At 39.7% G+C, this 14,085-nt stretch overlaps 2 protein-coding genes across 2 annotated transcripts in view; one reads left to right on the top strand and one right to left on the bottom strand.

The window, feature by feature from the left end:
• The first annotated feature begins 1,858 nt into the window (after positions 1-1,858).
• TSSC4 (tumor suppressing subtransferable candidate 4) lies at positions 1,859-2,893 on the top strand. The gene has a single exon (XM_009069599.1). The coding sequence runs from the start codon at positions 1,859-1,861 to the stop codon at positions 2,891-2,893; it is 1,035 nt and encodes a 344-aa protein (XP_009067847.1).
• A 3,766-nt stretch (positions 2,894-6,659) lies between these two features.
• TRPM5 (transient receptor potential cation channel, subfamily M, member 5) overlaps positions 6,660-14,085 on the bottom strand; it is a 37,671-nt gene continuing 30,245 nt past the window's right edge. The window contains exons 19-23 of the mRNA XM_009069600.1: positions 13,444-13,612; positions 12,586-12,764; positions 10,825-10,945; positions 8,714-8,768; positions 6,660-6,785 (exon numbers count right to left, since the gene is read on the bottom strand). Of these exons, the coding sequence (XP_009067848.1) occupies positions 6,660-6,785; positions 8,714-8,768; positions 10,825-10,945; positions 12,586-12,764; positions 13,444-13,612 (650 nt within the window). The remainder of the gene's footprint in view (positions 6,786-8,713; positions 8,769-10,824; positions 10,946-12,585; positions 12,765-13,443; positions 13,613-14,085) is intronic.

Genomic DNA, 14,085 nt, shown 5'->3' on the forward strand with positions numbered 1-14,085 from the left:
AGCTCTTGTAGATAATTACGTGCTTCAATGCCTTTTTTGAGTTGTAGTCTTTGCTTTTGATGTGTTAGGAAACTGAGCAGGAAAAGGTATCGTTTTCAGGAGATTATTTCCCGTTAGGGGTTACACGGAGGGCAGTGTTTCCAAAAGCAGTTGTCAGATCCCTTTTTTTCAAGGACAGCCAGCCCTCACATGGAACACAGCACTCAGCCTGCTGGATTCTCTTGTTTTAGTGCTTCATGCAGGTCTGGCCCTACCTGTGAACACTACCTTTGAAAACAGAACTCAGTGGTGCCCATGGCCTTAGTACTTAGCAGCACTTAGCACTTGGGGTGCATAACTATTATTTTTATATGTTTTAAACTGTATTTAATACTGATTATTTAGTAATGTTTTTTTCTGCACATGCAGATTATCATTTGGGTTTATTTAAAGCTCTCTTCTGTCCTACAGAATAAAACTGGCAGTGTGAATGTGGAGACTGAGTAGATACAATGGTGCCTGCTTTATTAGGCTGCATGGTGTTCTTTTGCCAAAACCCCAGGAATAACTGCAGGCTTTTATATCAGCATGAGTTCATGTCAGATTTAGAACTCCGTTCTGCAGCTTTGGATGATTCTGGGGGAAGGAATTCCTTTTAAAATTCATTTTAAAACTACATTTCCAGTATCTTGATGGAAATGTTTGTTTTCTAGGGTGGAAGTGCTGAGATCTGTGGTGGCTTTAACTGACCCTCAGGAGGGGAAGCTGACTCAGTCTCAAGAGAAAGTGAGTGACTAACAGGCTTTCCATGTCTGTTTACTGCATCATTTCAGAAGAACTTAAAATTAGGTAGTTGAGCTTATTCTAAGATTAGAACTGTTTCCATAATTCACGTTTCTGTGAGTTGAACCACAGTGTGTGTTTGCCAACTCTGGTTCTGATTGCCCAGCAAGTGTTTGCATGACCAGTGAGCACCTCAGTTTGGTAATATTCTCTTCAAGCAGTGTCAGGTATTCCAGCTTCTCCTGAAAGTCAGGCTTCCAGTCACACTGCCATTTACTAACTGAAGGTCTAGGCCCATGGTTGCAGCCTCCCCTCATTTCCATGTGCAAGCATGGCATGTGTGATTAGTTTTCTTAATCCAGTGGGATTGGTTTCTTGAGCTGGCTTGTTCTCTGAATCCTGGGATCTAGTAATGACATAAGAGCTTAAACCCAAGGAAGGAGTGGAGTTTGTATTTCGTGTCACATTAAAGCAGACCTGAAGCTGTGGCCCTCATATTTTTGTGGGTTTTCTGCCACTGACCTCAATCAGTGATAGTGTCCTTTATAACAGGCAGAACATGATGGTTGTGGGGACAGAAAGCAGCATAATGGCCAAATCAAAGCGTGAGAGATGTGTTTTTGTGGATTCATACAGTATGAATAAACACGGGGTGTCATTTGGGGAGGTCATTGCTGTCTCTTGGAAGATGTGTAAGACAGATTTTGGGTATTCAGATTTGCTCAAAAGCTTTATGTTCATCTTTTAGTAACTGGACCTGCTGTAAGCTGCAGTGGAATTTGGTGCACAATGCTGTTTTTAATTACTTCATATTCTTGTATTGAGTCTTGTGTAAACCTTTAATTTTAATGTGCATTCATTCCTTAAATAATGTTTTCATTTGAAGCAGAATTGCTTGGGAATCCCTGAAGTACAGCTGCCTGTTTTATTGCAGTAATAATTATTTTGCATGGTCTCATACTTGGTTCTCATCTCACAGTTAAGCTTTTATGCTCTTTTGTATTCTAGGCACTAAACTCGCTGGGCATTTGGAAAACTGTATTTGCAGCTGTTCCTGAGCCTGCGTCAAAGACCTCAGTGAAGTGACAGCTCGAAGATGGGAGATCAGGAGGGAGGTGAACCCTTCCTGGGGATAGTGGCTGATGGTGGCAGAGACTACGAAGGAGCTCTGCCCTCAGACACTGTGTCGCTCAGCGATTCTGATTCTGATGATTTGGGGTTAGCAGGAGAAGCAGAAGTTGATACAATATCTCCTGAGGAGCCCTCTGTAGATGATGGGGATTACAGGCCAGGGGAGACCCCTGACTCTTCAAACAGCAGTCACAGATCTCCTGTCCAGCCATTCCATCTGAGGGGCATGAGTTCTACGTTCTCTCTCCGCAGCCAGAGCATTTTTGATTGCCTGGAAGAGGCAGCCAAGTTATCTGTGCCCTCGATGCCTGAAGATAATGTTGTTGATGGGAGGTTTAAGCGTCCATTGCCTCCAACCACAGTTTCAGGTAACATGATTCCAGAAAGCCTGGGAAGGCAAGCCAAACCAATGCAGGCTCCCAAAACCTCTCCTGCAGTGCCTGACTATGTGGCACACCCAGAGCGCTGGACCAAATACAGCCTAGAGGAAGTCTCAGAGTCTACTGACAAGACTAACAGAGCAGTGGCCATGGAATTTCTAGAGGGTTTGAAGAAAAGAGGGGAGGAACAAAGCTCAAATACCCAAGATAGCTACACCCCATACTTCAACCAGGACCCTTCCAGCTGTGGAGCTGGGAGGATTGTCTTCACCAAACCAACTAAAAGAGGTATTGATGGACTGGAAAAGAAAACTTCAACAGGGGAGGATGATAAGAAACAAATGAAGACAGATCTGAAAGGAAAATCTCCTAGGAAGACTGATGACTTGAGGGAGGAAGATAAGGTAGAGTTGGGGCACTTAGGCAGTGACAGTGGAAAGGCAACAGAGGAGGAGGAGTGCATGATGGCAGGGGACCAGAATACAGAAGATAAGCCTGCTGCAAGGTTTAGTGGTGCAGGTGAGGAGCCATTGGTGGAAACAGTTGGATTCCATTGCAGCAAAAAGAAGAATAGGAAAAATTTCCGACCTAAAGTAGACGATGAAGGGGAGGAGGAATAGTTCTGAAGCACATTGGAGACGTCCAAGGACTTGTATTGTCTTGTTCATTTTTTCTTTTTTTTTCTCTTTCCTGGTCTGTAAACCACGTGATAGCTCTTTGTCCAACAGTTTGCGTCATAGACACCAAGAACATTTTATATTGTTAGAAATTAAGCTACCTAAAATAAACTCCAGACATTTTGTTCATGAGAATTCTGTGAGCACAGGAGAGTTGCACCGTATCAGGAGAAAAAAAAGGTGTGCTTTGCTTGCCTGAGCAGCTACCCGGGGCTTGTTCTGGAGCTGAAGCATCCAAAGAAAAAGAAGTGTTAGCTAAAAGGCAGCAAGGCTTCCTAGTAGCTCCCAAATTTAGAGCTGTTCCCAAATCCTATATGATTCTTGAAGAAAGGTGATGAGTTCATTATGTAGAGATTTTTTAACAATGTAAATAAAACCTAGTCTTCCACTACATGTGATTATTCCTGGCCCTGGCCCAGAGAGGGAAACCCTTTAACTTTTTTTTTAAACATTAGGTACAGCAGTGATGATCCTTGGCCTGCACATTTGTATGTCCTTTCCAGGAGGTACCACTTCCATATTCATTCTATGCAGATTGGGGTATTTGTGGGAATGAGGTATTTATACCAAACTGGGTATTTTTTTTTCTATGTAATTCAATAAACTTTTGGTTGCAGCTTGATTTCATCTCTGAACCATGCTGAGCAATGCAGCTGTAGGAGTTTTAACAAATACTCAGTTTATTTGATTTGAGAATTGTCTTGAAAATCTTTTAGTCTTACAGTCTTGTTACCTTCTCCCTCAGCTCTTGTAGATCATAAACTTCACATTTTTAACAGTTTCAGTCATTTTACAATGTGTAGTTCCCTTGTAGGATAAATCTTCTCATACCATGAATATCATTTTAAGGAATGTCAAATATAGCAGTTTGTAGGATGAATCTTCTCATACCATGAATCCCATTTTAAGGAATGTCAAATATAGCAGTTTTTCATGCAGTGTTAGTAAATTTTAGAAATAAGGTTGAAAGATTAAATGCTTTGAAAAGTTACATGACTTGAAACTCAAATTAGTTCAGGTCAGTTTGACCTGACTTTTTTTTTTGGCCAGCATTCTAAATGAACTAACCCCAATGGTGAATCTTCTCATACCATGAATCCCATTTTAAGGAATGTCAAATATAGCAGTTTTTCATGCAGTGTTAGTAAATTTTAGAAATAAGGTTGAAAGATTAAATGCTTTGAAAAGTTACATGACTTGAAACTCAAATTAGTTCAGGTCAGTTTGACCTGACTTTTTTTTTTGGCCAGCATTCTAAATGAACTAACCCCAATGGTAGTATATATAACAATGTAGTGAAAGATTACTTCTTAAGAATTTGTGATATTTCTTGCTAGGAAGTGCTTGGTCAAACTCCAAAGGGTATTTGAGGGAGTGACTTCCTCTGGGTAGGTCCATATTACCAATAATTGACTGATAGTCCCAAATCACTTCAGTCTTTCTGTATGAACAGATGTATCATGTGGCAGAACAAGCAGAAAAAAATGTCAAATGAGCAGTTTTGCACCATCTTTTGAAATTCACTTTTTAATTTTAGGAGCAGAATGTATTTTTTTCTTGAGTGTACAGTTGGATGCATGTTAATTAATGGGTCATGGGGAAATAGATCAGTTGTTCCTGTGCATGTGAGTGGGACACAACAATTCCAAATGGATAGTTTGGTTTCCACAGTGCTGATCATGATGGAAATAGTAGCCATTTCAAAATGGAAGCTTCTGCCAAGAGCAGGACATGCTGGTTGGAAGACATGCATTATTTCTTAACAGAAAAGGTAGCTTAGTACAAACTTGCTGGGTTTATGACTTATGCTTGCTGCCAAGAGCAGGACATGCTGGTGGGAAGACATGTATTATTTCTTAACAGAAAAGGTAGCTCAGTATAAACTTGCTGGGTTTATGACTTATGCTTGCCTAAGGTGAAGAACAGGTAGGACAGTAGCAAAATTCTGTTGCTCTTAATGGAGTCAGGCCTGGGGCACAGCTGGATAAAAGTGGACAAATGCCTGTTTTATGAAGCCATCATAACAAGATTAATATCTGTTAATAAAAGACTCATGTCAGAAAGGTATTTTTGTCAGAGCTGAGATTTCTTTATTTTCCACCTCTAGTAACACAAACATTAAACCAAAGCTTTGCACAACATACATTTACATTGCCTAGAAGCAATAGGAAATGCAGTTGAAGCTTATCAGTGTTAAGAGAGACACAGCCCAATACTTCCCCCTTCTGATGATGTTTATATTATTCCAAAGAAATTTCCTCTTAAAGGATGGCTGAGGGAGTTGGGTTTGTTTAGCCTTGAGAAGAGGCTCAGGGATGACCTCGTGGCTCTCTCCCATTACCTGACAGGGGGATGTAGAGAGGTATGGGATGGTCTCTCCTGCCATAACTGCAGTGAGAGGACTAGAGGGAATGGCTGTAAGCTGAGACAGGAAAGAGTCAGATTAGATGTTAGGAAAATTTTTTTCCTTGTTAGGGTGTTAAGGCACAAGGTATAGGTTGCCCAGGGAGGTGGTGGAGTCACCATCCCTGGAAGTGTACCTGGATCTGGTGTTGGAGGATCTGGTTTAGGGGTTACAGCAGAGTGGCAGATTAATGATTGGACTTGGTGATCTCAAGAGGTCTCCTCCAACCTGGATGATTCTATGACAGTATTAATACTCATTTTACTGGTGTATCCTTTCATACAAAATTCTAATAAAGCTAGCAAGAATTTTTATGATAACAATGTACAAGCCACTGTAAGTAATGAAAAAAGGTGACAAACAGTCCAAATTCTGAGTTTGTAGGAGAATTCTTGGCACATATTCTTGTTCTAGAGTCTCTAAGTGATTTTTTTTCGTGATCTTTGAGAGAGAAAAGTAAAATGATACTGGAAAACCTCTTAGGTGTGGCTGTGGTGTACCATGTGGTGTGATACATGAAGCTGGGATACAGGAAACTGGGAGCAGTCGTGATCAGCATGGATCAAAAAAGCAATGGGCAGAGGCTGGTGGGGTCTGGCTGCAGGAAGGTCACCTGCTTTGTGTTTGGGAAATGACTGCAAGCCACCACATGCTTGAGGGTTCACACAATGAGGTTCCATTTTCTGGGGATGAGTGAGGAGCCCTCAGTAAGGAATATCAGCACAGGAATACCTCACAGGAGCCAGCATGGGAAGAAAAGACGGTGAGTGCAATTGTTTGAGGGTTGTAAGAACTCCAGGAACTGTATGGATTGTAATAGTTCAGTATCCCAGGCCCTTTCCTGTGGAAACTATTTCTTGACTTCCTTTCAAAGCAACTCAAGTATGAGCTTTCTTGGCAAAGGTAGAGGCTTGGGGTTTAGTGCGTAAACGATCACCCTTCCAAAGGGAGACTCCCTTGAACAGAAACGTGTGGAAATTGGCAGTGATGACCATGGATCGAGGGTGTGGTATGTGGAGAACAGAAGGCAGATCGTATTTAGAAAATAAGGTGGTAGAATCACCCCAAAGGAGAAAGTTTTGAGTGCTGATTGTGAGAAATGACCAAGTGTTCTAGGAGCAGGGAGAAAGAAAGCCCAAGAAGCTGAAGGGGGAAGATCAAGAAATCCTCAGTAACGTCAACCATTCACAGTGCTTTGTATAAAGGCTTTGAGAGCTGGCCCTTAGGCCTGCATGAGGTGAGGGGTTTACTTCTACAGTAGTTTAGTAGGACAAAAGGTTTAATCTGAAGAAATAAGAACAGAATTTAATTATCAATGTATGCGATATCAGTCTCAAACTGATCTGCATGCTCTTCTCTTTCACTTCCATCTGGCAAAGGTGCTTCTGTGTCAGCATTTGTCACACCTAATAGGATTGCAAAAGTTACGTGCTTGTTTAAAAGCCTTAGGACAAGGGGCACATAATAGTAATTGCTTAAAAAACTTTAAAATGTTGGAAAAAACAAAGATACTGTAGATTCCATTAGTTTGCATTTGCTCAGTAAATTATAAACAGAGGTTTCTTTTTCAGCTATTTAAGTTTCTGATTTTTGTGCAGTTATGGTGTTAAAATGTCTGGGGAGCATGTTACAGGATGGGTTTTACTGGAATGCTGATCATGATGCAATTCACATAAGTGGTCTATAAGCTTCTGGCAGGATTTAGCAAAGTTTGAGGTTAACTTGAGTCTGAGTAGCTTGAGGTCTTGTCATGTCATGCCTGTTGAGTTTTCAGCTACTTTTTTCCATGTAGTATATGTTCAGTTTATGGGTTTTTGAGGGTGATAGATAGCAACAGGTATATATTGAAATAGACCATTAAGAAGAATATCCAAAATTGTTATTGTGTTGGATATGCTACAACGGCTGAGAAACACTCAGTTTCTCTCTCTCTAATGTTTCAAACTCCAAACAGTGGAGCCCTGGGACACAGGAAAAGATTCTTAACTGACAGAAATAGTTGCAGCTCTGAAGGCAAATTAACTCTAATGATCAAAACGAAGTAGGAGAGTTGCTCAGTCTTTATTTTTAATGATTACTGTTATCCATATTAAATATTTTCTTAATACTTCGGTAGGACTATCTCTGTCTCAAGAAGTCCCCAAGACAATCTTCTGTGGCAAAAAGATACTTGTTTACATGCTTGAAGTTGGGTGAGATTATTCTAACTCACACTAAATGACAGTCCTTTCCCCACATCTTTTAAATACATTTTGCATAAGGTAATTTTTTTTCATTCTGAAGTATGAATATTCTGTTCCTCATTTATATTCCCATTACCTCTAGGTATCTCCTGATGTGAGTTTTTTCCAACCTTTTTTTTTTTCCCTTGCATTTTTAAACCACATTGTTAACTGTATTGATTAGCTTTTCCATGATTGTTTTCAATACTTACATGTATAGATTGGGGCTGGTTGGGTGCACAAGATGTTGGGTTTTGATTAAAACCTTTGTCATAACAGCTGTACAGTTGTGAAATCTACAAAATAGGTAGTGATTAAATACATTCTCTTTTTTTTTTTGTGAGTATATTGTATGATCTCAAGATGGCACAAACTTATTAAAGCATTCCTTGTGTGTTCCTGTTGGACCTGTCTGGCATGACTTTTTTTCAGGAAGCCATAAAATAGATAAGAAGGGAGGGAAACTGCAATGGAAGTATTAAGATAAGGAACTTTCAGAGAGGCCAAAATTATACTGGAGAGTTGTAGGGATAAAGAAAACAACAGTTGTGCTACACAGTACATGGTAATGCTGAGCATTTTCAGACTGATTAAGGAATGTTTGTTTATATTTCAAGGGTTGGTCATCAAAACCTCAAGACAGGGTTTCCTTTTATTATTTGCATTTCACAGATCTATGTTTGACACTTCCCTGTGAGAAATTGGTACCTGGTGGCTAAGAAAAGTAGAAAAACTGATGTCCAAGAAGATTAGGTCAGATCAGACAGAATATGGGCATTTTTCAAGCTGAAAGGTTTAAAGAAAGAAAGGAATAGGAGAAGGCTGAGAATGGAGTGGGGAAGATGAAGTGTTTCCTTCCATAAGCATCCTTAAGGAAGGAAATAAACACCTCTTAAGAAGACTAGTAAAGAGCACAAGAAATGTTGTATTGCCTTTTCTCCTTTCTACCTGAGGTCAGAAATGTTTCTTTACATATGTATATCAGCAGAGAGAAAACAATAAGCCAAGTGAAACCATAACACAGATCCATTTCTCCTTCCATTTATGCCTAAACAGGGTCTGCCAAAGCACCATTAACTGAGAGAAACATGGAGACATCCTAAAGCTGATATAAATGCCTATAAAACTATTACTTACCCGGGCTTCCAGAGCTTTAAACCTTTTTTCTTGTTCTTTAAACAAATTATCCAGCCTGTGGAAACAAAGCAGACACACTGAGCAAAATGGAAAGGCCTCAGAACAAACCATAAAACACAAACCCCACTTAACTTCCTAGAGCTGTAGCCCCTTGCTGCCAGTTCTGTGCTGGTCAGACATCCCAGAGCCCCCTAAAAGCTTTGTCCTTTTGAGGTGTTCTCTGAAGTATTTATTGGACAGGACAGCATCTCTGGAACACTCTCATGCACCTGTTGGCCAGGGAACTCATAAACTGACACAGACCACAGCAGCTGCTCAGCTTCTGCTGAGGGCCACTTAGCCCCAGCTGCCATGGAAATCAAGGGAAGGACAAAGGACTTTCTTTGTCTCTTCAGCAACATATGTGGCTCTCCCACCTGTACCAAATGGAAACCGATCTGGTGTGAGAACTGAGGCCACAATGTTTTCCATCAACACAGAGGAGACAAGACACTAAAAATTTATGCAGGGTTTCATGTTTGGAAAATCCACATTCAAACCCCTTTTTGCATGCAATCCAAATGGATTGTATAGGGAACTTCCATATAGTGTCTCCAAATCATTGAATTAGCCACATGCTTTCTTCATCCTTCACCTCTTCTCCCACCAGTTCCTTATTAGCATCTTATTCCCCATAGGTTCAGCAAACCCATCTCTGCTTTCTCCTAGCTACCAATTCAAAGTTTCCCTCTAAAGAGGAATGTTCCAATCACATCTAAGAAAAAAACCATGCTGCTGGGTGGGTCTAATACATTTTCAGGTTAGTTCAGTGCAAAGTTCAAAGAATCAGTTGTTTTGAGGTTGGTTCAGTGCAAAGTTCAAAGAATCAGTTTCTGAGGTTTTCATAATATTTAAAAAAACTACTGCTACCACCCAAGAGTAAAGATGAAAAGCTACAGGTTTAGTGGAACCTTTCCCAGTCACTTTCTGGCTCTGCTATACCTGGAATACTGTGAAGCCAGACAGATTCTCACTTTTTCCCTCCAAGCAGTAACTTCACCTGCAATGTACCATCTTTAAAGCATTTTAGCTTTCAAGCTAGAAAAGAATATAATTGTGCCCTTTGTTTGGGAGCAATTACACACATAGTTATTGCTTTATCTCAACAATGAAGCTCTCACTCCTAGGGTTTGTCAGTGATTTGCTTATGAGAAAAAGGTTTAAACCAACATAATCATTCTAAATTATTATGAATTAAGAGTCAATGTAAACTGGAGGGAAAAGAGCATTTTCTAAGATCATAAGTATGCTGGTCTGGTCTCCAGCTATTCTGAGTTAGACAGATAGAGGTTTGTTCTGAAAGAAAGCAGACAGCACAAGCATATTTCTATGGAACTTTCTTGTTATGGTAACTTTCACACCCATTGTGCTTCTGTTTGAAGTGAGCTTTATTACAAGAGGAAACAGCTGGAACAGGTGTTGAAAGCTTATTTAAAGACTGCTTTGCTGTCTAGCTTTTAGTATTGCCTTAGATGTTTCTGTTTTTCCTGCATATAACTATTTTGTGTCTCACTTGAAGGCATAAAGCTCCGAATAATAATTTAGGACTTTAGCATACTAAACCAATTTAATTGATATTCCTAGTGGGGAGATATTTTAGAGAGGTAAATGGAGACAGTCTCAGGCTATAAAGCCATAAATAGTTAGTTGTTTTGCATCTGTTAGCTGGGGGTAATTCAAGATATCTTGAACTTCCAAAGTTTATCTTTGAACTTCAAAAGTCTAAGCCTTCAAAGGTCTGTGTTGTATTCCTGCAGGGGATGGCAGAATATGTGCTGCAGTATAGCAAATAAACTACTCTTCCACCATTTCTTCATTAATAGGATTTTCACTGAGTTTGACTGCAGGTTTGGCTGGAGGATACAGGTCTGTAACTGCACATACTTCAAGAATGACAAAAACTCTTTTAATATTATAGTGATGCTGGCTTCTCACAGTTTTTCATGGACTGTGTATTTCCTAACTGTATTCCAACTGAACCCTTCATATAAGCTTTCCAACGACCAAAATGTTAATCTCATTCAAAGGCAAAGACTTGCAAGGTACACTTCTTGTGGGTCAGAATAACATACTTGTTAGATGTGGCCTTTAGCCTTTCTTCATTGCTTTCTTTCTTTTCTTGTTCAAGTCTTACGAGATATTGGTCTTTTTGCGCCAGCTCCCATTTTATGATTTTTTGATCTAGATCTCTGTCTGTAGGAAGAATAAATGAAGAATTATATTTTGCTCCCTATTCTCTTATACTAGTAGCAAAAGTCTGATATGCTAAGGGAAAATGAAGTCATAGAATCATAGAATCATAGAATTTTAGGGGTTGGACCAGATCATCTGGTCCCAAACCCCCCTGTCCTGGGCAGGGACACCTCCCACCAGAGCAGGTTGCTCAAGGCTTCATCCAACCTGGCTTTGAACACTGCCAGGGTTGGGGCAGCCACAGCCTCCCTGAGCAACCTGTGCCAGTGCCTCACCACCCTCACAGGGAAAAATCTTTTTCTAATATCTAACCTAAATTTCCCCTCTTTCAATTTGTACCCATTGCCCCTTGTCCTGTCACTGCAGCTCCTGAAGTCTTACCATTGCAGGCCCTTTGGAATTGCAGGAGTCATGCTGTGAAAATACAGCGGAAAGTAAGTATTTCCTAGCTACTTTTTCAGGCCCTTTGTAATTGCAGGAGTCATGTTGTGAAAATACAGTGGAAAGTAAGTATTTCCTAGCTACTTTTTTTCTTGTGGTGGCAGGCAGTAGACTTTTTTGCACTTGAATATGACTCCTGAATTTTCTGAAGTACAGCATCAACTAATTTCTGTGGTTTTGTTTAAACTCATTTACAACCTTACTGGACTGGTGACACATTTTAGCCCCAAAGTATTCAATAAGCACAGTTTCATGTTCAGATGCACTTTATCATCTAAGCTTCTTTACTAGAACTATTATAAACAGGAAGGACAAACTTGAAATATAATGTCAAGTGTCCAAGCCAACATCAGGCCTCAATTTCACACATATATTTTGAATATAACATACTAGTTTTGCATCTTTCCAAAGATGGGTAAACGGGTACATTTGCTGCATGGTCCAAACACTGCTGAATCTATAAGCTGAGTGGTCAGGAACTTGCTTTCTTAGGAGAAAAAAGACTTTATTTTTTTTTAAGAATCTTCAGCAGTACACTTTGCTATCTGGAGGGAGTGTGTCTGAAAGGGGCCTTACTCAAAGGGCTATGAATTGGTCCAGTCTGAGTACAGTTCTGCTACAAAGCCCATCATCAGCCTGTGCATGAGGAGTAAATAGGCTTCTTAGCAGACACTACCAAGTTTGCCATCATGATAGGAAGCCCCCAAATGCCTTCTGTAATTAGCTGAACTTCATCTGCCATCCTAATTAGAACTTTTAAGACACCACCATTTCTCTAGGAGTCCTTGCTCCATGTCTCTGTATTGGGAAATTCCACTGATCCTAGTAGATTTTTAGACTTGGTATTTGGTTTTAGGCTTGTCCATACTTAATAATTACTAAAATTCAGGAGCAAATTGAGTATCAGATTCATTAAATCTGTCCACTGCTATGTTTTCAGAAATCAAATCCCTTTAACTACTTTTCTATTGCCACCTTTGATATAACTATGGTGCACAAAGAAATACATTGTGGGAAACTGTTTATAGCATATGTTATAAGCCTTTATTTATAATTTGTACTCCCCTGGCACTGTTGGTTAAAAATAAATTGTGAGTCTTGGCTTAAGGAAATCTGACTTGCTCTTCTATTTTGGCTATGCACCATGTCCTAGGAGAGTGTCAGGGTCTCCAGTGGCTAGATGTTTGCTATCAACTCACCCAGATAGGTTTTTTTATGTTTCACTTTGTTGAAGAGTCTTCTGAGAACCAGAATTACGTGGTTTATAATGATAAATGGTGGTGGTAAGACAGGCCGGCTGTGATACTCCACGATCAGGCTGTAGCGCTGAACCTTCCAGAAGATGTCTGTATTGCCCTGAACAACTTGAAAAGTGTAACTGTAATTGGGAGGGGAGGAGGGGGAGAAAAAAAAGTATATAACTTTTTTTGCCACAACAAGTTAAAGCTTATTATTACAAAATTTACTTTATAAAAGGAATGGCAAGCTCAGGAAGTAGTGTTGATTTAATGTAAAATTTGTGCAAATTTTTAGATGTTAAAGTAGTTGCAGTCTTCAAATGTTAAAAGATATATTTGATTTGGCTTGTTTTGTTGGGTTTTTTTAAGAAAGGTAATTCTACTTCACTAAAGCAATATCAGCAAACATGCCACATCAGTTCTTCAACCAAATGAATCATTATTAGCTGTGTTGACAACAACCATTTCCTCCATGTGCAGATCATCCTCTGAAAGTCTGCCAAATCTACTGCTGCTTTGCACCTGCAGACTTGGACTGCAGCACAGCCAGGGACCCAGACCCTTCTATGCATGCTTAATTGAACTTGGAGCAGTAAAAGAGACTTCTTTTCTTCTTGTCTTCAATGTGGCTAGAGTAAGGATGATGAGAACTTAAGAGCTATATGATCATAGGGGTCTGCCTATCAAGCCCCAAACAATATTCATTAGGAACATGGCAAGTGTATTCCAAAATGAATTGCCAACAGCAATGTAGTAAATGTGGGCACTCACTTACACCTTTGCAGCTTCTGTCTTTATACTTAGTGAAATCACTCTCACCTGAACATAGCAATCAGGAGATTCATAAGGAGAACATTTGTGACTAGGAGGAAGATAACCAGCAGAAGTATGACGAGCCAGTTGGCATAGCTATGAGGACACGATGGTATGTTGTCTTGCAGAATCTGCAGTGGATTAAATGTACAGTTCCCAGGAAATGATCGTGATGCTGCAAAGGAGGTATAGGTATAAAAGAATACTTTTGACAAATCCTGCTGCTACATGTATTTCTCAGAGTGGAGACAAAAGCTTTGCATTTTGGTGTGCAAGATTTCTGATTTTTGACAAAGAATGGCAAGAATTATAGATTGTTCCTGAGGTCTGAAGTAATGTATTTCACAGCTATTTCAGTGCAAATAAAAACTGATTTAGTATCTTTAAACATGTCTTTTTTTTATGAACTAGTGACATGGATGGATGTGTAGATTTGGCACCTTTACTGTTAAAATAAAAATCAAGGACAAAGATAATATCACTAAAATGAGATCTAATATTGGCTGCATATAAGCAGTAGCATAATTTTGTTCTGAATATTTTACAGTCATTAAAACTTAAACCCAATATTGTGATAGTATTTTTGTACTGCCCTTGCTGACTACTAGCAGGACTGTAAATACAAGACTCCAGCCTAAAAGGACAGTT

This window comes from Acanthisitta chloris, unplaced genomic scaffold, assembly GCF_000695815.1.
Source record: "Acanthisitta chloris isolate BGI_N310 unplaced genomic scaffold, ASM69581v1 scaffold9272, whole genome shotgun sequence".
Classification (NCBI taxonomy): Eukaryota; Metazoa; Chordata; class Aves; order Passeriformes; family Acanthisittidae; genus Acanthisitta; species Acanthisitta chloris.

Bases quoted from the DNA above. Each gene is read 5' to 3' on its own strand.
- TSSC4 (XM_009069599.1), top strand. From the start codon at position 1,859: ATGGGAGATCAGGAGGGAGGTGAACCCTTCCTGGGGATAGTGGCTGAT.